Here is a 22,789-nt window from a genome sequence, read left to right on the forward strand (position 1 = left end):
CAGTGTAGATCTATTGATTCAAAAGGGATGACTCAACTTCCAAGAAGTCTCTTGCTCAAGGTCATGGGCTGTAGCAAAGAAGAGCTCTGAGCATAGGTTTTCTTACATGAAAATACACCTTCAGCCACTCTCCATCCCTTTTTTTGGTGTGCATTTTTTTTGTAAGTTTACTTTCCTTAAAATACATTAAACTAAAATGGAAATCCTTGGCTGTCCTGTCAGACTTTGGATGCATAAGTGTCTGTCCAGGCCTTCAGGTTTTTAATTTCTAATTACAAAACACTCCACAGTATAGCTCATGAGACAGAAAAAAGGGCCCCATCAAAAGCCTTACACTTACTATAACAGAACTTGAGGAGTCTGGAGAGTAAATGGGAGAGGAATTGCTGGAGAAGGAAGGAACAGGCAGAAAAATCCAAGCTGGGTTTTTCTGCAGAAAATCTCGATCTTGCACACCCAAGGGAACCATCAGGTTTGAAAGAGTTAGAAGCTGTTTTGCTGTGCTAGAAAAAGTCTACTGAAAACAGAAAGGCCATCTTATTCTGGAAGTTGTGTCTCCTGGGGAGCATGGGGAGCAGGGAGGTCCATCAGGAGACTGAGGAAAGATAGACAAGGGACACAGGATGGGCAGACAAACAAAGCAAAAGCAGACCACAAATGCCTCCTTGGCCTGATGGCCAGTTTCCATTAATAAATACATTACAAAAGGAAACCTTTCATGTGGGAAGACAAAATCCAGCTGATCTCCATTCTAATAGGGCACAACTTATCCCTAGGAGAAGAAAAAAAAATATCAAAGAAAAAGATTAAAGGAAGCAATTTTCAAATTTAAACACAGTCTTACCATGATGGAAAGGAATAATAAGAACAGCTGAAAGACACTCAGGGTCACGTCAGGGAGAGATGCCTCGGCTGAAGGTACTGCAGTGTTTTCCATATTTGTCTGCTTTATTTTTAAACACCCAGAGCCTTTGCTTGATCAACACTTCCTTGAAAAAGAAGGAAGCAGAGGAGGAATGAGGGGCTGTAGGGAGAGATGCAAATTAGGTTGGAAAATAATGATCTTCCCAGCCATGAAAGTCAAAATTCCTCCTTGAAACCAAATCCTCCTGGAGTGCTATCCATGGCACGGGGGGAAAGGGGAGGGAAGAAAAGAAAGAAGATTTATTACTTAAGCAGAACTAAAATTCTGTTGAGAAAAAGAACTATTCAGTCCATACATGAATGTCAACAGTAGATCTGAAACTGGGCTTGTCGTATTTGCACACATAAAAAAAAAGACAGGGGAGATGGTTCGAGTTTTTTAAGAGGGAGAAAAAAGCCACCGAAGTTCCTTGATCTTATGAAGCCCTGAACTCTTATATTCCATTTATAGCTCGAGCTGGAATGACATCCCCCTTGATTATCAAGCTGTCCAATCCAGCTGCATGTGTCAGGACTCTGTGAGGTACTAAGTGAAATATATATATGCCCTTAGAGAGTTTAACACATCGGGTCCACCTCTAGGGCACAGGCTGTAGCTCATTCTGACCACTGCTCCTTTCCCAGGATCACTTTTAAGAGGGTTTTTTTGCTTGTTTGGGGGGGGTTGCTGTTGTTTGGGGTTTTTTTTTTTTTAAGATTTTTTTTTTTTAGAGCACCTTTACTTTCCAATTTAAACACCACAAAATGGCACCTAAGAAGGACGTAAAGAAACCAGCCGCAGCAGCGGCGCCTGCGCCGGCACCAGCACCAGCACCCGAGCCAGCCAAACCCAAAGAACCCGCCATCGACCTCAAGAGCATCAAGGTAAAAGGACGGGCGTGTGCTGACTGCGGACACGAGGGGCTCCCCAAGGGGAGAGTCCGCAGAGTCGCGGCGGAGGGACGCAGGGAAGCGTTGCGTGGGTTCGGTTCCGCTTTGGGGACTGCGGTGAAATGAATGAGTAACCTCAGCCAGTGGATTTGCTGACCTGCCTGAGCTTTTAACTGGTTTAGTAGCTGCAGGGGTGTAAGGCATGGCGCATGATTTAACACAGGAGTGACGCCTGGGGATGTTAAAAGTATGTTGGAGTGTGGACCTCAGAACATTTTACCAAATCAGCAATCTGACCTGTTTGGTGAAGATACATTTTTATTTTGAAAAACACCACAAAAAAAATCTCCCCAAGCCCCCTAAAGTAGGTGCACAAGGACAGGAAAGGGGTTACTGAAACTTGAAATGCAATGTTTTCCCATAGCACTGTGCTAAAACCAAGTTTTATTTTACAGTTTACCCTCAAATTCCTTTCAAATTTTTGAACCGCCTGATGACACTGGTCATGTGCTTTGAGATCAGTATGACTTATCTTTAAAAGAAGAAACAAAACAGATGAAAACAGAGGGTTTTGGCAGTTTCACCTATTTTCTTTTCATTCACATTGTACAACAAACACTGACAGAGACCATGAGCCAGAAAGACATGGATGGGAGCATTTCAAGTGATTTCCTCTCACTTTTACATTTGCTTACAATTTGCTGCAAAAGGAAAGCATCAAAGAGGAAGTCTTTTGGAGGTTTCCCTCTGACTGCACTGTCATTTGTTCTCATGATGTTTTTAGACTTTGCATGTCAACCAACATTACTGACTGCTGCCTTGACCCTTCAAAGAAAACTCCTCCATTTTGGGAAATTCTTTACTTAGGAAAGAAGAGAGGGAGGTTAAGCAGTTAAAGAGAAGAGATAGACTAGTTTCTCTGGGTAGGACTATAAATAGTCATTCTCCACCTACCTGACAAGTTGATTGGTCCCAGGACCAATTTGCTAAGTTCTACATAAGAAATCCTGCCTATTATGGATAAAAGAAGGAGAACAAGGACTCCTAAGAGGACCTACTCATTTTCATCTCATGATGAATTATCTTTCAGATACCTTAATTCATATAATCCCATGATCATAACCAATTTAATGAAATTTCTTCAAGTTTACTGTAATTTATCCAGTCAGGAATCAGTATTTTTCTGAAAGGGTATGTAGCTTCTCATAAAATTGAAGCTAAAGCCATTGGCAAAGCGTAACAATAACAAAAGTTATAAAAAAAAGGCATTTTTAAATACTTTGAGTGATCACGGTATAGGGTACACAAAAATCCCACTGGTTTTCAGAATACTGCCTAAAAATTAGATTAGGTCTCACAACACACTCATCTCCAGAAATGGAGGGAAACACAAGCTAGATTTCCTGCTAAATAATTTAATATGATTGGATAGCTTTATATGTCCAGTTAATTGGGAGAAAATAGAATTTTTAACTACAGTGAACCTAGTTAGTCTATCTTTACATAAATAGACTGAATAATATATTACCAGCTAAAAAATGGCACACTGCACTCTGAGGCATCTGCACTTCACTCCTTTACCCAGACAGCTCTCTGTAACAGCAGGACATATATACTGCTAGAACAGAGAGAACTCTACAGGTTTTGTCATATTCAGACTGATAAAAGAAGATACTCTCCTTAAATTCTTTCTTTTGAAAGATAATATCAGACAAAGTATTTTCTTCTAGGGTCCCAACCAGCCACCCTGGGTTATCCCTTTTCACCCTTTGAGAGCTCATGCAGTGAAGGGAAACAAAGTTGTGTGGAAAGTGATCTGTCTGGGCAATTTGTGGCAAAGTCAGGCATCTTAGTTTTCTGAGTCTTAGCCCAGCCCCTTAATTAATCCTGAATCCTTCCATTCAGCCACCAAAGTCTCAGCACAAGAAAAGGTGCGGCACCATTTCCAGTAAAACTTTGGAGCCAGAGTACTTAAAGCTAAGCTTTTGACTGGGACTCTAAACATTTCAAGGCCACGTTGGATGGGGCTCTGAGCAACCTGGTCTAGTAGAAGGTGTCCCTGTCCATGGCAGAGGGTTGGAACTGGATGATCTTCAAGGTCCCTTCCAACACAAACCGTTCTGTAATTCTGTTATCTGGAGCTCTTTGCACTGATTTACCAGACACAGAGACAAAACCACCAGCACTTTGAACCAGGGCATCAAGTGGGCTCCCCTGCACTCCTCAGGGAATTAGCAGCTATTCATCAGAGGTGACTGGGAATGCCAAGGTGCAGCATCATGATGATCTGGAAGGCCACACAGCAGGCTTTGTTAGCTTTTATAACAAGATATCCAAGCCCATTCTAAGTGTTATAGCTGGAGTGGGTAAGGATAGAGCTGCCTAACAAGGGCTTACAGCAGCCAAATAAACCACATTTGGCAGTGCACTCCATTTTAAGTTAGCATCAGAAATCATAATAGTCTCCAAAACAAACAAGAAGGTGGTTTACAAACATGAGCAGTGATTCTTTTGGTGGTACCTCTCAGCTTGGATGCTCTGCTTGGCCCATCTGGTTTTCTGACCCTTTTGGTGTGCACGGTTTGAAACTCCAGATATTTTTTTCCTTTCTTAAGAGGACTCAGGCTGGGTTCTTGCAAATGCAGGCACCTCAAAACTGTCTGTCACCATCAGAAGTTGTGACAGACCACTCACTCTCTTCTGTTCTTTATCCCACTCTTGAAATTAACCCAATTAGAGCAAATATCTGGTGATTTGCTAGTGCTAATAGCAGCTGTCATGAGATTTTCTGTTTTTGAGCACCATCTATTGACTACAGAACTGAGTAACAGGAATACCTCACTGCTAAAAGCTCAAATCTCTAAACTGAGCCCTTTCATAGCTCACCTTAGGTTGTAGTGCAACCAACACAGGAAGAGAGTCAAGCCAGGGAGGAAGACTTTGTTTTAAAACAGAAACATGAAAACCTCTTTCCCTCTTACTCAGGAAAAAAAAAAAATCATTAAAACCTCAATCTGTTTTGCACAAGCCTTTCCAGTCCAAATTTATATTTCCAGTTTTCTTTTTTACTAACATGGCCAGGATTTGCATTAGGCATAGGAGTTAAATAATAACTGAGAAAAGAATAGGGTGATGGATGCAGCTGAGAGCTACCACTGCAACCAACGATGATTAACAGCAAGTATGGTCCAGCGCACTCCCCAAAAGTTATATGTTTTGTCACTCCCTCATATGTTTTGTCAACTTCCTTCTCTCACACAAGCCTGGGTGAGAAGAAATGCTGAGTTGATGAACAGCACTACTATGGGTCTATGTCTGCAGCAACTTGATAAGACATTAATGATGTAGAGGTCTTATGCTTGGTTTTGCAACTGAGGCAGCGGGGAATGGATAAATTTCCTATTGCCCAAATCAATATAACTTGGTCCCTATCACAAACAGGAAAAACATGTTGTTTTTTACTGAAATCTGTGGGCCTTTCCTAGCACACACAGCCAGCCCTCGGAGTGAGACCAGGCTCACAGCATCAACTGTGGCATTTTGGGACCCATGGGCAGGAAACGCTGGGTGCAGTGCTTTATAGGTACCTGCTCTGTTCAGATCGTGACCTGAACGTGTAGTACCCTCATCTGGTGTCACACTAGACCCTTCACTTCAAGGATACATCCGAGTATCCTCCCTCAAGTAGAGACAGAGATTGGGTTCTTGCAAGTATCCATGGTGTAAGTGAGGTTCATTTGGTACCCAAGGCTTACCATGCTGGTATTTTCAGACTGAAATCCCAGGACACCAATTATGCCATGCCAAACTGCAGATAAGCCACCTAAGTGTTTAGAAAAAAAAAATAACAAAAAGCTATCAACTAGTAAAGACTTTCTAAAGTCTTGTGTAACTGTGTGATGCATGATGATTCCTTTTGCATGGAAGCAAGCCTGTGATTGCTTGTTTTTAAATACAGAGCTCTTAAGGCAGTAACTCCAAGTATTTCTCCAAGTATCCTTATTTCTTGTTACATTCACTCCTCCAGTAGGTCATCTCTGAACAGACACTCTGTTGGACATAACCAGAGAGAGAGAAATTCAGTAAAATGCACTGACAGAAAGCTCCTGGGCTGGAGGGCGAGCAGGACTGCAAATGTCAGCTAAAGAGCTCTGAGAGCTGTCATGCTGCAGACCAACTCCACGGAAAGCTGTGGAGGGAGAGCAGGAATGGGAACAGTAGCTTTGCTCAGAGCGGTAAGGGCTTTCTTAGGAACCAGGAGGGTTTCACTTGAAACTTTTGGCTGAGGTCTTCAGATTATGCCTGATCTAACTCCAGCTATGGCTCCGGAAACATTCCCTAGGATGGATATTCTTGTTGGACAAGGTCATCAGTCCCAGGTGCACTTACAGGTAGGACGGGGACAGGGTCAGTATGATTTTAGCCTTAAGAGATGTAAACATGCCTGTCTGATGCCATCCCGACCAGCTTCCTGCTCCTGCTTTGATCCCTGAGACACAGCACCAGTCAGGATCCAGCCCAGAGCAGCCCAAACTCAATCCCTTGCTCCATCAGTCTCACCACTGATGCCAGACCCATGTTGCTGACAATCACTGGATGGGTAAGGCATGGCACAAAGGTGCCTGAAGACAGGCAACCTGGACAACAGACTCTTGCTGTACATCAAGACATCCCTTTGGGACACTGTTGGAAACAACAAACAGAAACCACTGCTTAGTTTTCTTTACAACACTTTCGGAAGAACTTTGCCTCCTTTTTCCCTAAAGTGCTGCTAAGTAAGGAGTCCCTCAAAAGTAGGGACTGTCCATACATATTAGTAGACACTTTTCCTTATGCCTGCTAACCTGAAGAGTTATTTGGAAAACACTGTTGTTTTTTTTAACAAGATCCATTCTTAGTTATTCACAGCTTTGGCAGCTATAGATACCTGTAGCCTTTGGAGAGCCTGGGAAATGGCAAGCATTGGTAGAAACAGTGGAATTTAAAGTGGAAATGAGTGTGTAACATTTTAACAGCTCACACAGTAACTTCCAACTGTTAACAGTTGTGTGGAAGCGCCTTTCTCCCATCAAAACAACACCACAGTATTTCTAAACTACTGCTTTAAGCCCCATTAGAGCACAGAGAGATTGAAACAGATAGTAACAGAAAGATATTTGAGTTAATCTTACATAAGGCAAGAAGGCGACTAATTTAGCCAATGACAAGTAGAGAAAGAAGTTATCTGTAAGGAGATATGAAACAACCAACCAGGAAATTTGCCCTCACTTCACTGAGGTTTTATTACATCTTATACCCACTGCCAAAAAGTACTTTGAACTGGATGGTTTACCCCATAGCATTTAAATGTCAAGCAGCAATAGTTTAAATTACATTATTACTCTTAACACTGCCACTGGGAGGCATGTGAAAACAAGAAATCTCTCCAAAAGTAGGGCTCCAGAGCCTCACATCTTGTGTATCCTCTTGATTATACACATTCAAGCCCAACTAAAAGCAATTAGAGAAGTGACACGTTTACAAATGAGCACAACTGAATGCTCTTCCCCCCACGAAGCTAATGAAATCTGTTCAAAAGGATATGATTAACAGTGCAGGTAGAGCACATATCACACCCAGACACTTCAGAAGGGCACATTAATTAAATGGCAAGGCTCATTCAAAAGTTTTTGCACAGCTGTAAATCAACTGTGGAGTTACAAGCTTGAAAAATAAACAAACTGGAAAGTTGCATAAAATGCTTAGGAAAAAATTCAAATTAATCTGCAATTTAGTCCATTAAACTCAGAGGTATTTTTGAACTATTATTCCAAACCTCCTGGTATCTCACACATGCAACTTTCTCTCCTATATTAGCAGTGATGGGGTTTTTTTTCTTTCTTCAGTTGTATTTCCAGGCAGCTCTGCTCTCAAAATGGACCTCACTTTTTCAAAAGCCGTTCTGCTTTCTAGTGTTTCTCTGCCTCATAAGCCATGAGGCCAGATCCATCAGGCCGTTGATTCTTACTTAAATGAGAAGCAGCCTCTCTAAAACCCATGGCACTGGTCATACACGCTATGGAACTGGGGTGAGGGATGGGTGAAGGACAGCCTGCTTTTAAGAGGGATTTAGAAGCTGTGTAACCCTGCACTCAGTGATGTCTACTAAAAAAGATGTTCAACTGTATTAATCAAGGAGCAGGCATTAATGGTGAGCAGATATCATATGAACTGCTATAGGCACAATCCTAGCTTATCTTCATCCAAAAATAAAAAAAAAATTCCCCTCTAGTCCTGCATAGAGAGCTAAATATACAATGAATATCCTAAGGGACCCTTCAATTTTCTCCTTTCTGATTTTCCAAGGCATCTGATATGTTCTTACTCTCTTCTACAGAGACAGTACCTTGAAATATCTGTTGACTCCCTAATAAACTCCTAAAATTATTCACTTCTCTGTAACTCATCCAGAAGGTAACAAGCAGATTGAGCAGCTGAATGCTTTAACTCCCAGCAGCATGCTTTCTCAGGGCTTTTCTTCCTGTCCAGACCTTTCCACATTCATAGTGAGGACAAGGCAGCTGTCACTCAGCACAGCTCAGTCTGACACTCAGTACGACTCAATCCCAGTGCCCACCAGCCTAAAGAGGCAAGCACAGCACCATGCTGCAAAAGTTGGGGCCCTAAAGCCCAGGAACCAGTGATTTGTGGGAAATCAGAAGCTTTGTTAATACTTTGGAAACAAAGATTTGTGTGGATTGGGTCTCTGTTTAGCTGGTGACAAAGGTTTGCATAAAACCCTATTCACCCTGTCCTATAACTGGGACCTGGTCAAAATACCTCTATCTAGCACCAGAATTCCTAGAAGGTGGTCACATGTGGGGAAAAGCCTTAATCTTAAAAAAAAAAAAAGAAACACAAAACCAAAAAACCACAGACTCAAACCACACCACTTTTTTTCCTTGGCACAGGTAACCTTTTGGATAATAACTCTGCCCATCAATAAGGGATAAGGGAAGTTAGATAAATCCAAGTCCATCTGGTCTTTCCCACGTGTTGCAGTTGCTTCCATCTTTCATGATTTTGTGGGGGGGAAGGTGGGAGGGGAGCATTCATTTTCTCTTAAATCAATCTCCCCCTGAAACTTCAAATTCTTCCCTAAAGCCTTAAGCCTCAGTGTCCTCTGACAACGCAGAGAACACTGCCAGGATCAGAACAAAGAGCAGAGCGCTGCAAAATATTTCCATCTTTTGAAGTTTCTGAAAACTCCTTACAGAATCAGAAATCTTACCTTTAATTTCATTTAAAGAGTATTTGAAATATTTTCCATCTAGGCCATTGGTAGGTGCCCTTACTTAAAGCAAGTACACTTTAACCCCCCAACAGACCTACTGGTTTAGAGCAGGGCAATTCTTAATTCAAGGGAATGCAACATACCCATACTAGAATATTCTTCCCCACTAAAACTGTCCAGTAAGATTTTATTCAAGGATCAGTATTGAAGTGAAGAGCTGGTGTGGTGCACTAGTATTTCCTCATCAAAATTCTAAGCCAAAGTCTCACATGGTCAAAAGATAATCAACTTATATGTAGACCTCTCTCAATTTATAGATATTTTATAGCCCATTCAAGCCAAATGACTAAAACAGGTATCAGTTTTCTATGCCCAAGGCAAACACGCTCCAATTCTTTTCTGCTTGGTGTCTTTTGGGATGAGCTTTGTTGTAGCCAAAACTTATCTGCTCAAGAAAATTAATCTAAGTTTTCCTTTAAAAACAAATATATATTCTGTTTTCAGGGGAACACTTCTCAGTTGCCAGCACTGGAGAGCAAGAGGCTGAGGGCAGAAGGAAAATTCCACAAAAGGCAACACACTGCATTGACCCAGGCAACATTTCAGCTCTGCCAAACTCTTTTGAAAGGTCCTCTATTAATGCATTGGGATTGATGGCCAAGATCTGTATTAGCTTCCTCACTGCCCAAGTCCCAGTCCCAGCCTGTGTTAATCAGGTGCTCTGAGCTGTGCTAAACCTATATTAGCTAATTCAGGCAAAAGCATCAACCCTCTTTCAGTACAGCCACACCTGATCCTGGCTGTACTTGGTCATGAACACATCCCTGTTCCCACAGGGCTAATAGCAAAAAAAAAACCCCAACCAACCAACTAACCAACCTAAAAAAAAAAACACCATCAAAAACTAAACAAAAGCGAAGGTTTGGCAGGGGAGCTTTTTCATACTCAGGATATTTTCCAGATATTTCCCAAAAAATGCAAGTAATCTGTTTGAAGAGAGCATTTTTGAGCCAAAAGGGCAAGCTTAGAAAATCTTTGCAGTTGTATCTTTTGTTTCTTAAAATAGATTAGTGTCTCAAATCCAATCAAATACTTTGACCTATTTTGATTGTTCAGTAATAAAAAAACCAGCAAAGTTAAGTCTGCTTGGATTTGATTCTTTCTTTCAGTGTCCTCAATATACTGAAAAGAGACGTTCACAAAGGTTATGCTTCTCTTCAGGGTAACAGAGAGCTACAGGAGAAAGTTTTCCTCACTAATCACATCTTGTCAGTAGAAAACCAGCAGCAGTGACTTCTCAACAGAGGCAATCAACAGAGATTAAAGAAGAGATTTGAGTTCACAACAGGGATCTGTTGTTGCCACACAACCATTCCCATCCTGGCTCCATGACGATCTTGACCCAGCTGAGGCAACAGAGAAAGACAGAAACTTAGAGTAAAGTTCTCCAATCCCATTACAACATCTCATCCATTTGGAGATTTGGCCTGGGCTTGGGGGATGCTAAATGGTGGGACTAGGTCTTTGTTACTGAAGAAGTTGAGCCTCTATCTCCTGCAACCTACTTCAAAAATTCCCACTTGTGGGCCCACCATAAGCTGCAAACCCAAAAGAGCAAGTACTCCTTACCCATCATGAACAGTACTCCTCCCAGTTCACAAAGCCTTTTGGGGGCCTTAGCTCCCTTAGCTCCTATCACTGCTGACTGACTCGATAGCTTACTGGAGAAATAGAATCCTTCCCTATAAGGAAGTCTTGGTAGGTCTGGACAAGGAATATCTCCTCTTGATGGTACAGACCCAGAAAGTGCTGACATGAATCAAAATTACTGCTTGTCACTCCCTGCCCCTCTCCAGGTTCCTAAAAATAGCCATCATAAGATGTCGATCAAGACATAGAGCCTCCTGTCACTTTGCCCTAAGAAAGCTAAAGAACTCGCCAAGGGGAGGGACCTCTTCCTTCTGACACCTAATCCCAGCAATGCCGTCAGCACCACCCCATAAATAAGGGGAAGAAAGGCCAGGAAAGCAGGACCACTCTCAAGACCTCTCAGCTAATCCCTCCTGCCTGTCTGCTGCTCTGCTTTTCCAACTCAACCATGGTGGGTGCACTGGAAAGCTAATGGTTAGCAGTGAGCCAGTGGATTTTATATAAGTAAATTGGGCTTCTGGCTCAAGTTAGTTCTGGGAAGGGGTGGGGGAGGACAACCCAGAAGACAGTTCAGGTTTGCTTGGTTTTCCTCCTGAAACCTAAAGGACTATGCAAAGTTTTCCAGTTAGCCTCAAGTTCCTGACATGCAATGGTAGATGTGAAGCTCCTGCAGCTTCCGACAGCACGGTTACAATTTGCTAAGCTTTTTGTTAAATCAGATGGAACATGCTAAAGTGGCAAAGGAAAACAGCAATATTTTATATAAGAAAATATCATAGTGTAGTAGTTTATGAAACTATGTACTGTCAAAACCTAATCTGAAACAAGACTTTAAGGGATTGGTTTAATGTCTATGTTCATGTAAAAAAGCTGCTTGTTGAGCAATATTGCTCCAAATTGTGTAAATAAAGCAGGTCTGTGCTAAAAAAGTAAATTACTTGATGGTACATTAATTACTTTAGTTAAGAGACTTTAGAATTTGTTGCTTATAGCCACAATTCTGGCTTTCTCTGGGATGCAGATTTTAATGGAATCTTTAACAACAGACCTGCTGATGCATTTTTACAAGGGAAGTTGCTAATTTAGGTCGCTATAGCCTAATTAAATTAGGCAAGACAGAGGTAAGAGGGTGCTCAGGTACTTTGTGCTATTTGCTTTCTCTCAGTGCATTTTCAGCAGTACTAGTTCTCTTTTTTCTCTCTCTTTTTCTTCCCAACTGCAGTCCTTCTCTGCTGATGAAATTAATGGTAAGTGAAATCAAAGTTAAAGTTCAACAGGGCAGGAGGGGGAACATAATGGCTACCAAGTGCTAAATATTCACTAGCCTTAACAGCTCTTTTGCTAAATGCATTACTTCTGCACATCTGACAGACCACACTTTTGCTGTTTTGGAAGACGACTCATGGACTGAGCTGGATGCTTTAGAAAACAAACAGGTTCTCCCCAGCCCCCCCTTTCCTAAGCTATTTTTTGTGATTGATTTCCTTCCAACAGATCGAGTTCTCCAAGGAGCAACAGGATGGTAAGTTACAAGAAAGCTGATGTGTTTTAAGTGTATGTGGGTTCAGAGAGGAGCTACAGGCTCCAAAATTAACCTTTATGAAACGATGAGCTTGGACTTCAGCTGGTACAAATCATCACACTCTTGACTTCAGAGCAGCAGTGCTGACTTACACTGAACAAGAATCTGACCATAGATTTACATGTAATCTATCTGGATGCTTACATGCTGCCAAGCTGAGAAGTTTATTCCATGGTACGAAGAAAAAATACACTGGCTCTGCCTACTGAACACTTTTCTGTTGTGCTCCTGTTCTGGCTCTTCATGAGGATGCTGAAAACAAGTCTTGTATTTGAAAGTCACAGAGGAAATAGGTAGATGAAGGACAACAGAAGGGGAGTGGACTTAAGTTAGCTGCAGTGACTCTGCAATCTTACATGATCAGAAGATGCAAGAGGTCTACATGTCACTTTGGCCAGAAGGTATTGTGGAAGGGGGGTAACGAAGGCTGGTTTACTGTAAATGCATTCAAGAAGCATGGAAGTAGTCAGCAAATAAGTGACTTGTATAAACTTGCTTATAAACACAATAGTCTGGACATGTTGCACTTCTTTAGCATCTTGGTGTATCATCTAATTCACAAACCACAAACAACTTCCAAATTTTTTCTTTCGATCTTCTAGAAAGAGACAATTAAAATCCCTCATTGAAGATCTGGAAATCTAAGCTAGAGTGTTTTAAATATGCTAAGAGATGCATTTGAGCTACATTAAATAATGTTAAAAAATGCCAAGAATTCAGTAGCACATATAGTAGATTACACAAAGTATTTAGAAAGGAAGATACAAGGACTTTCTAGAAATTCAGAGGGGGTGGAATAGCTAGAAACAGGTCTTGAGAGAGCCCTAAACTTCCTGAATATGAGCCTACTCTAGGCTACACCATCAAAGCAATAAGGAAAGGTATAGTGCAGCAAGTGAGACTGGAAACATTTCTCTTCCTGCAGTCTAAACACTTCTGCCCACAACAACAACAACAACAAAAACAATCATTCAGCCTCTTCTACACTTTCTAATTCTGAAACGTTTACAAAAGGATTGGGAGGGCTTATGGAAAAATGCCATCAATTCAAAGCTGCTGGCATGGATAACAAAGCAAAATATATCTTTCAGATTCCCCACGTATTTCAGATCATCCAGCTGCTGTAACTGTTGCAATGACTGAGCCAAGCAGCAGAGCAATTAGAACCTACTTGAGAGAGGGAGAATTTCCCAGGAACAGAGGTGGCCCACCCTCAGTAACTATTTCCATCCACACAGGCTGATGCACCAGCAACTGGTTAGTACCATCCTCAGAGAAAGACTTTAAACATGCTTATTCCAGCACAGATACAATCTAGGACTAGCTATTGAAAAAGAAAAGAATTAAAAAGAAAAACGCCGCAGCAAGGATATATCGCAGTGAAACGCATGCCTGAGAGACAAAATTAGATCAGGCCTTTTCTCCAAGCTGGGAAGCAGTGTTCAGAACACAGTGAACATAAAACTTCATGGGACTTACAAAACAGAGGAACTCTCCTGACAGCTTTGCTAATAGCACACTGGTGTTGTTTTATAGTTCACTCTGACTAAATGTCGCTGATGCAGCAGATGAAAGATCAGATCATATGGCATAAATCACTACAGCTCTATTGATCTTAGCTGCTAGAGCAGGAGCTGATATCAGGTTGGTATATAGTAAGGGGAAGCTCTACACAGGTCCAAAGGCCTTTGTTTCATACCCTACAATAGGAGCTGTAAAGAGAGAGGGTTAGCAGCAAAAGATGACAGTCTCTCACATCAGACAGCAAAAGGATTAATTTCAGATGTATTAGATTACAGACTATCAGGCTGACACTGTGTACCAGCACTGTTACTAGGTGCCAGCAACTCCTCCACTAAGGCAGTACATGGAAGACTAAAGCAAAACCAAATACCTCCAAATCACATCCCCAGCACAAGACAAACCAAGGCATGACCTGAAATGTGGTGTATTACTCCCAAATCTGCCCCAAGACACCAAGAACATTCCACAAGCTGTGAAACACAAAGCCTGTCTAGCTGCTGGATGTGCATCACAGCCAAGGGAAAGACATTTCACTTGGTTTGCTTGGAGCTAACCCACGGCATCGTCAGACACTGCAGTGCAGAAGAGATCAACAGCACAGTCCAAGATGCTCTTGGCACATGAGGTTTCAAGATGGCTTTTTAGATAGACACTTCACCTCCATCCTCTCCTCTTCTTTCAAAGCCCTAGTTCTTCAGTTATTGCAAAACACACTCTAAAAAAACCTGAAAAATATGGCAAGATGATTGACATGGAACTTCCCAACAGAAGATGAAGGCCTGCAATGTTATGGAGGTAACCACCTGTACTGACTCTTGTAGGAGAAGTGCCTGTATCCCAAGGCCTTGTCCAACAGCAAGGGGAAATAAGTGAACACTGACCACTTGGCAGCACTGAAAGAAGCAAAATGTACACATTGGAAATGCACAGAATAAGGCACCACACAAGTTCTACCACTGGAAAAAGCTGGATATTCATCCATCTGTAAGAAGTAGGGACAGATCACAAAAAGCAGAGATAAGAGGGAACAAACGTGGGTAGAAATCTCTACTTTTAAGGAAAAACAACAGTACAAGCATTTGAAATCCACCTTCAGGTTTGCCATTAGCACTATGCAGTCGAGAGACTGGGATTGCAGGTAGGACCCACTGAAGCAGGCAGAGGTTTTGCCCTGCTAGGCACTTTCACAGGAGAATCCCAGTCCTCTGGAGAGATAAGGTGGAGTGGATAACAACATTTTTACCTTGTGCTGCTTCATCACGTAAAGAAACCTGTTCTTGAATGAGAACGTTCATGGAGAGCTTATGTTTCCCTGTCCTTGAAATAACTACAGGGTCAATCATAAAGCTATTGATGGCTATTAGAGCCAGGAAAGCTATGAAAGATAGATATAAAAGTTTAAAAATAGTGAAACCGAAATGTCACAGGGGAGGAGTTTTTCTTGGGATTGTGGGCCAAAGATTCCCCTGGCTAGCTCCCCCGGAGTCAGTGGAACATTGCCAGGAGACAACAGGCTCACATCTTTGTCAGCAGGGAGCTGCCTGGCTCAATTTAACCATTACTCTTCCCTTGCAGACTTCAAGGAGGCCTTCCTCCTCTTTGACAGGACCGGTGATGCCAAGATCACCCTGAGCCAGGTTGGTGATATCATCCGGGCGCTGGGGCAGAACCCTACAAATGCCGAGGTCAACAAAATCCTGGGAAACCCCAGCAAAGAGGGTAAGTGCACGACATTCTCTCATGGGCCCTTCTTGAGGCTGGGGAACTGCAACTGGCAACATCAATAATCACAGCAGGAGAGAGAGGAGCTCTTGCTCTGGTGGGCAGTGAGGGGGACTCCGCATCAAAAACATATGGAATTTCTCCAGTTTCTTTGGAAGAGGACGATGCTGATGCGGAATACAGGGTTAAAACCTTCTCTTGGGGACATGGAGAGGTCTCTGTAGGGGCCATTTTGGTGCCAGCTTGGTGTAGATGTAGCACACATTCATTGTTGCTCACAGTCCATTTGTGTCCCAGCCCTTGCTGGGGAGCCATTTCCAACAATTGATACTCGGATCTTCAGGTCCTTCCAGTGCAGGAGGACTGCATAAGCCTTGACATGCCCTGGGACTGGAAACCCACCTGTATATTTCTGCTGGCTGGACTAGTCTTCTCAAAGTTCCTACTGGACATGCTGAGGCATATGTTGGCTATTTATTATATTTATTATAGCAGCTATTTTCTATTTCCTTTTCTCCCCTTTTAGAGATAAAGAGAAATCATGAATATTGTAGTCACCTCTTAACAAGGACCTAGAAGCAGGAGATCCCTGCTTTCAGTCATGCAGAGAACCATATTAAGATGGATTAAATTATATTCAAACCCCCAGGCCTGGCAAAGGCATCTCTGAGGAACAATTCAGAAAGCATTAGCACTAGCAGGGAGTACCAAGGACTAACACAGCAGTGAAACCATACCAGGACTTCAAGGGCCTCCAGCAATAAGTGACAGTGATTTTGATACAGCTGGGTAGTAAAACAGTTTCTGTAACAACTGTATATTGAGAAATCTCTGTCATGTTTCCATCTATTATGTTTCATTGCTGCCTAGATTAAAGCTGTGTTTTGCAAAGATGTGGGAGGGGAAAAAAAAAAAGAAAGAAAAATCCTTTTATTTGGCAGCCTTGGTACAAACAACAACCAACCAAAACCAACAATACTTGGAGAAGCCCTCACCAAGGTCTACAACTTCTGGCTCATGAGAGCAAAGGGGTTTGATGCACTAAGCTCGGGAGTCCTTAAACCTCCATAGCAAATATGTCAATGGCAAATTTGGACATCCCCCCCACTGTACTTTCCTATTTTTAATTCGTTTATTCTTTTGCTAATGGGGCCTGCCACCACATCAAAGAGACCCTGAAAAGGTCAGTAACATGTCAGCAATCCCAGGGGCTTGTCTAAGTCACTACATCCCACACTGGTTACCTTTTCCCACTGCTGGAGCTCAAGATTTCTGTGTGACTACATTCTGTAGTCCTTTCACTCCCCAAATCCTTTCAAAGATCAACTCATACAACAAATTTCATTTCTGTGAAAGAAAAATACAACATGCACACAAGCACATAAAGTTATGTAAGAAGAGGGCTGGAGCAGGGATGTGAAAAATCAGATCTACATGAAAAATAACTCCCAAGATAAGAGAGAATCCAGATTCCACAACTGTAAAATTGTGAGGCAAAAATTAGAGTAAAGGCCAGAAAAAGGTGCGCACACGAGGTGGGAGGCTCTCCCACATTTCAGGGCAAATATCCCTAAAGAACATACTTGCAAGTGTCTAGCATGTAGCTACTGGTGCTTTCTTTCCAGAGATGAATGCCAAGAAGATTACTTTTGAAGAGTTCCTGCCCATGTTGCAAGCAGCTGCCAACAACAAGGAACAGGGCACCTTTGAAGACTTCGTTGAAGGTCTGCGTGTCTTCGACAAGGAGGGCAATGGCACAGTCATGGGGGCTGAGCTCCGTCATGTGCTGGCTACTCTGGGTAAGGGATTATCATCTCCGTGAGCTCTTCCAAAATTGCTGCTGTTTGAAGGCATATGAGAAGGAGAAAAGACAGTCCAACCAGCTAGGAGAGGTAGGAGGCCACCAAGCCAGACAAGACTCTGAGTTTTCTAACTGGTAACCCACTAAGAAATCAAAAAAAGCTTTGGGTTTTCTGCTGAAAACCAGAGGAAAGGGCTTGGTTTATGACTTCTACATTCAGGTGAGATATTAAGAGTGCCGGATATTTGATGAACAGAGAGAAGTCTGTACATCTCAGGGACCTAACACACATGGACAAAGGTAGAAGATTTGCTGCATAGTTTCTTTACTCTGTGGTAATAATTGGAATCACTGTCTACATGCACATGTAGAACTTCTAAAGAAAGTTAAAATTAATAAAGCTCATGTCATATATGTCTTGTTGTTACTAACTCAGAAAACAAGGAAAGCCTTTGGAAAAGCTATAGGGTTCAGCATCAGTTGTGTGTGGAGGAATTAACCAAGCTCTTTCCGCTCTCAGGTGAGAAGATGACAGAAGAGGAAGTAGACGAACTCATGAAAGGCCAGGAAGACTCAAATGGCTGCATCAACTATGAGGGTAGGTGCAAGAGTTCAACATCCTCCCACCTTACATCTCTCCTCTCTCTCACAGTTTCACTGCAGTTGGCTCTTAGCTTCTCAGGCAAATCAGACAAAGCTCCAGGAAAGTTGGGTCAAAAGGCTTCTGCGTGCAAATGACCGTGGCAACGCATTAATCCTGCAGTCACAGCCCGCAGAAGCCTGGGTTCAGCCACGGCAGAGGAGTTGTTCTGGCCGGCGCCAGGTCTCCAGACCGACTTTCTGTAGAGCAATTGCAGCCATTGGAACCAATCCTATAGCTAATGTCTTAGCACACTTAAGCAAGAAGAGAACTTGATTTGACAACATTAAACACTTCGAGCCTTCTATCACACATTTGGGTCAAACCTGACCAGGAACCCGTGTTCTTAATGCCATCAGCTCATAAACAGATGTTATTTATAAAGGTATTTCCCAAGGTAACATTTGCTGCTCCTTCTAACTAACATATCTGTATTTTTCCACAGCATTTGTAAAGCACATCCTGTCTGTCTAAGTGGAATTCTCCAGATACCAAATGGTATGTTCTTCTCATCTCTACATTTGTGTGTTTGCTATGCTTAAAGGTTTCTGTATACCCATGGCCAACACAGAAGTGACACTGTTTCCTCAATGATACCAACAGAATAAAATGAGACTGTTGTCCAAGAGCAAAGAAAACAGGAGTGCAGATTCCTGGCTCTTGTTCACAGCCCTGTAACTCATTGAAAACTGTGTTTAGTGGATTTTTCAAACGTACACAAACTGGGAAAAGAAACCTCAGGCATAAATATTATCCTAGATGTCTGTTGCCATACAAAATTAGAGTGTAAACTATGCAGATTGACAGCCTGAGACATTTATCCTACAAGCACAACTGAGATTTTTAAACAAAAAAAATGAAATCAAAGCAGCATCTAATAATTTGTAGATTTCTGTTAAGAAGTATCTTGAATACTGGTGTGAAATACTGAGAACAGCTCTGCAAACAAAATAGTCATGTGAAAAAGGGTATTGTAACAGTCATGATTAATAGCCAAATGAGGGCTTCAAAAGTAAAAAGAAATAAAATTAAACCCTACAACCTTTATATGTTGCTATTCTGTTCAAAATAAAATAAAAAAAAAAACCAGCAGCAGCTACCTTTAAAGTACAATCAAACTATTGTGGGTCGGTAGGTTTATTTGAACTGCTAGTTATTCTATCTCAGGAAATACACATTCCCAACTCCTATTTGAAACAAACACCTCCAAATAGGAATCAAGGGCTCATTTTGTCATTTTGCAAATGTTTCTTCAGCCAACATTGACTTCAGATCTAATTCTCTCATTCCTTCCCAGAACAAGTCAAATTCAGAAAGACCGGACGGCACTTAAGATTTGCCCAAAATTTTTGCTCAGTCTGTCACCATCAACATGGAAATTGCATAGAACTGGATGATGTGACTCCAACCCCATCACTTTTTACCAGTACAGCCATGGGTATCACCTCTGGGTCACTACACCTTCATCTAAGAAATCTGAGTTTTCACCAAAGCGAACTAGATGGAATAAACTGCTACCATCCAGGATCCATCCATCCCAACAAACTATTTCCATGCTATTTGCAATGAAACAATGTCATTTCTTGGGAAAATAAAGCATCAATAAATCCCTGTGGTCACTTTGTGGCTATAAAGTCTTTTCTTTTCCCTCCAAAGCTGTTCAAACCTACCCAAAGCAGCACTCAGCACTTATTTTCTCTGTGTATCTGAATTTCACAAAATAAAGTTTTATTAATAAATAGAAATATAGACATCTCCGGGAGGTCACTCTACTGAATCTGAATGAAAAGTGTTTTCTTTGGGGACTGGGAGGAGGACTAATTAAGGAACTACTACCTACATCAGCACTTAAAACGTCTTGGAGAGGAGATCTGGTAGCTGGTATCAGAACAGCTCCTAAGGTGGCTCCTGCTGGCACAGCAGGCAGCATCCAAAACCAGGCAGGGTGGCCCTGCTGTAGGGGACCTTGCAGAACCATTCTTCCCAGCAAAATCTCCTCTGTACTGCTGCAACAGCGGGTCTGCAGCACTGACAGGGAAAGGATCCTACCTGCTGCCTGTATTTATAGCTTCATGGCTATAAAAGCTGCCAGAAGTATCAGCCAGCCTGAAAGGCTCCATAACTGGGAACAGGGGCAGGGCTGTGATAAGAACAGGACAACTACCCCTTCTGCAGTGACACTGGGAATAGCCATAACTCAGGGAAGTATTGTTACATCCCTACCCTTAGATGTAGCTCCTCTCTCTTCCTTAAGCATTCCTGAAACTGCCCTAATCCCCATTTGGGTATCAGCTTGTTCTATTAAAACCCTGCTTTGCCTTATTGAGCTGCTATGCACGAAATGACCATCATTCAAGAGCCAACAGGTGCAGCAGGGGCAGTTGGCACCAGAATAAACTGCAGCTGCTCCAACAGCAGCTGCCTCTTTTCTGAGGCTTCCCAAAAAACCTCCCATTTAAACCCTCACTAAGCTGGTAGACAGGGCCAAATGAACCTCTGAATTACACCCTGCACAGAGAATGCCAGCAGGTAGTTTACAAAGGGTTGTGGTTGCTACACACACAGTAGAAAAAGCCCTGGATAGAAGGAATTAAAAAAGGAAGTTGTTTAACTTCATTCTAAAAAGGCAACAAAAAAAACAAGTGTGGGATACACAAGCAGACTTAGCCTGGAGGGCATTTCTCAAGGCACTGCTACACACCCTACTGCTCCTTAGCATACATGCTCCAGGGAGAAGCATGCTCTTTCCAAGAAACTGTGGATCTCAGTTGCTGGGAAAGCAAGTAAACAAAAACCTAAACAACATTTCACCATATATGCTGTCAGCCTCCTTTTCACACTGCCCTATCAACACTGCACCGACACGTGGTCACAGAACCAGCCTAGTTCAAGGTTGGACAGAGCCCTAAAGGAAAGGCTGAATTTTCCATCATATTTTCCTTTCTGAAATTGCAAGTTTTACTAGTTTCTAAAATATTTGGGACCCAAGTCTGGACAACTAAAAAAGTTGAATGACTTCTCATCACTGCAGAAACACAGATTTTTCAGCCACCCATTTTTAAAAAGTCACATTCATATTTTTGTTTAAAACAAAGTGCCAGATTATGAGACATAACCAGTACTTCTCTGAATTTTAATTGCACGGAATCAAGCTAATATTGATTAAATCACTTTCACTCCTCAAAGTACAAATAATTTTTAGAGACAAAACAGAGAGAATACTCCTTTCCTATTACACTGTGACCAAGCCTGAAAGTATTTCACAGGGCTGCATGGGGAATGGATTTTTATGCTATCCAAAAGTTTTAGTAATTTTGAAACATTTCCACCCCAAATTGAGACCAATACCTGAGAAAATGTTCATGTGCTTATAAGACAAAAACATTTTGGGGTGATCTTATATAATTCAGTAATTTATAAAGAATTACAAACTCTTTATATAGTGCTAGCCTCTTTCAGCTAGTGACTTCAACTGAAACCTCTTTATTCATTTTGAAAATGTAGAAAAAAGATGTTTGGGAAATTTAACTACAAGGAGTTTTTTTGAGAAACACACCAAACACTCTCAAAGTCAGCTTTAGCTTCATCAATAAATCCCCTTCAAAAGATACCCAATCTGAAAGTACAGTTTGGAAATGCCTAAACAGTAGGAGAGCAGGGAAATCTCCTACTTTGCCTCAAAACCATTTAAAGGTTGAACTTTTTTCAACCTACTGCCTCCATACTAGTAACACAAGCATTGCTCAGAGCTCTGATCCTGGGGAATGCTCCTTACAAAAGGCTGCTTTATGTTATATTTTTTGTGTTCACCTCAGAAAAGAAATACTCCACACAACCAGGACCGAGCTCCAAGAGTGACTGCAGAGCCCAGCAGCTGGGGAAGGAAAGCCACGCTGCATCTGTTCAGGCTCTGAAAAGAGAAAGCAATTCCCAGTTCCTGTCATCTGACACCTCTTGCCACCATTACATTTGCTTTGTATTTTAAATAGAACGTGGTTAATGAACATACTTTCCACTACTCGGTGCAACTGATAGTTTAACTCCTTGGGACTAGGCCTAAATCCCCAGAGAAAGGTCAAGCTGCTAAACACTGGTTCTTGGTAGGTAGCAATAGACACAGCAACTGGCACGTGGAGCAGGCAGCCTACAAAACTGAGATGGAAGAGTCAGAAGGATTGAGGAGAGGTGGTCACCAAGTCCAAGGATATATGTGATCCTGCTCTTGGAAGAGACTGTATTCATTGAGTTGGGTGCTACCACACACATCTCCACAGCTGTTTCTGCCAGGACAGGGATAGCCAAGAAGCCCATCCAAGATGGGGATTCATGTCCACTGAGCAGAATGCTCCTCCTGCAGTTCCCTGCTGTCTGAAGTCCAATGTCCCTCTGTCTAGCACTGCTCAAGGGTCTGGGTCCTTGGCAAGGAGAAGGTAGAGGCTGTTTTCTACTACTCACAGTGTTTTTCCTTGAATATATCCTAGACCCAAAAGGGCTTTCACAGAAAACCACATTATCAACAGAAACACCTCTTACATTCAGCAACTGAGCATCAGAAACATGGACACCACTCTTAAAAGGAAGATTTCTGCACTCTATCAACATTCTCCCTAGTCTTGGACTCTATTTTAATTTATTTTAGAAGAACGATCTCCAGCCAGTGAGCAGTGCCATTCTGTGCAGAAATAGACACCAGACAGACAAGAAAGGGGCATTTATCCAGGACAACAAAGCACAGCAGTCAGGTATGCCTGATGTGTCAGAGTTGCCTGTCTTACAGCACCTGAGTGTTGTACACAGTGCACT

General features: G+C 42.1%; 2 protein-coding genes across 12 annotated transcripts in view; one reads left to right on the forward strand and one right to left on the reverse strand.

Annotated features, from left to right (window-relative positions):
• CPS1 (carbamoyl-phosphate synthase 1) overlaps positions 1-22,789 on the reverse strand; it is a 190,819-nt gene that overhangs the window by 158,933 nt on the left and 9,097 nt on the right. Inside the window, exon 3 of one of the 9 annotated variants that reach the window (XM_051786737.1) lies at positions 21,797-21,896. The exons of the other annotated variants lie outside the window; for them this stretch is intronic. The gene's annotated coding sequence lies outside the window, so the exon portion shown is untranslated. The remainder of the gene's footprint in view (positions 1-21,796; positions 21,897-22,789) is intronic. 9 annotated transcript variants of the gene reach the window in all.
• MYL1 (myosin light chain 1) lies at positions 1,498-19,605 on the forward strand. 3 transcript variants are annotated; one of them, XM_051786803.1, is made up of 8 exons: positions 11,042-11,168; positions 11,940-11,964; positions 12,212-12,239; positions 15,399-15,542; positions 17,171-17,344; positions 17,867-17,944; positions 18,432-18,484; positions 19,284-19,605. In XM_051786803.1, exons 2-7 carry the CDS (start codon positions 11,953-11,955, stop codon positions 18,458-18,460), a joined length of 465 nt encoding a protein of 154 aa, XP_051642763.1. In that variant the 5' UTR covers positions 11,042-11,168; positions 11,940-11,952; the 3' UTR covers positions 18,461-18,484; positions 19,284-19,605. The 3 variants fall into 3 exon arrangements, with proteins under 3 accessions (XP_051642762.1, XP_051642763.1, XP_051642764.1); XM_051786802.1 differs by lacking the exons at positions 11,042-11,168; positions 11,940-11,964 and adding an exon at positions 1,498-1,788; XM_051786804.1 differs by lacking the exon at positions 12,212-12,239 and having other exon boundaries at positions 11,043-11,168.

This window comes from Manacus candei, unplaced genomic scaffold (genome assembly GCF_025592945.1).
Source record: "Manacus candei isolate 608988 ecotype Guabito, Panama unplaced genomic scaffold, ASM2559294v1 h1tg000023l, whole genome shotgun sequence".
In the NCBI taxonomy this organism is placed as follows: domain Eukaryota; kingdom Metazoa; phylum Chordata; class Aves; order Passeriformes; family Pipridae; genus Manacus; species Manacus candei.

Excerpts from the sequence above, each read along its gene's own strand:
- MYL1 (XM_051786802.1), top strand. The coding sequence starts at position 1,669 with ATGGCACCTAAGAAGGACGTAAAGAAACCAGCCGCAGCAGCGGCGCCT. Across the intron at positions 1,789-12,211 it reads TCGACCTCAAGAGCATCAAG|ATCGAGTTCTCCAAGGAGCA; the intron begins GTAAAAGGACGG and ends TCCTTCCAACAG. Across the intron at positions 17,945-18,431 it reads TGGCTGCATCAACTATGAGG|CATTTGTAAAGCACATCCTG; the intron begins GTAGGTGCAAGA and ends ATTTTTCCACAG.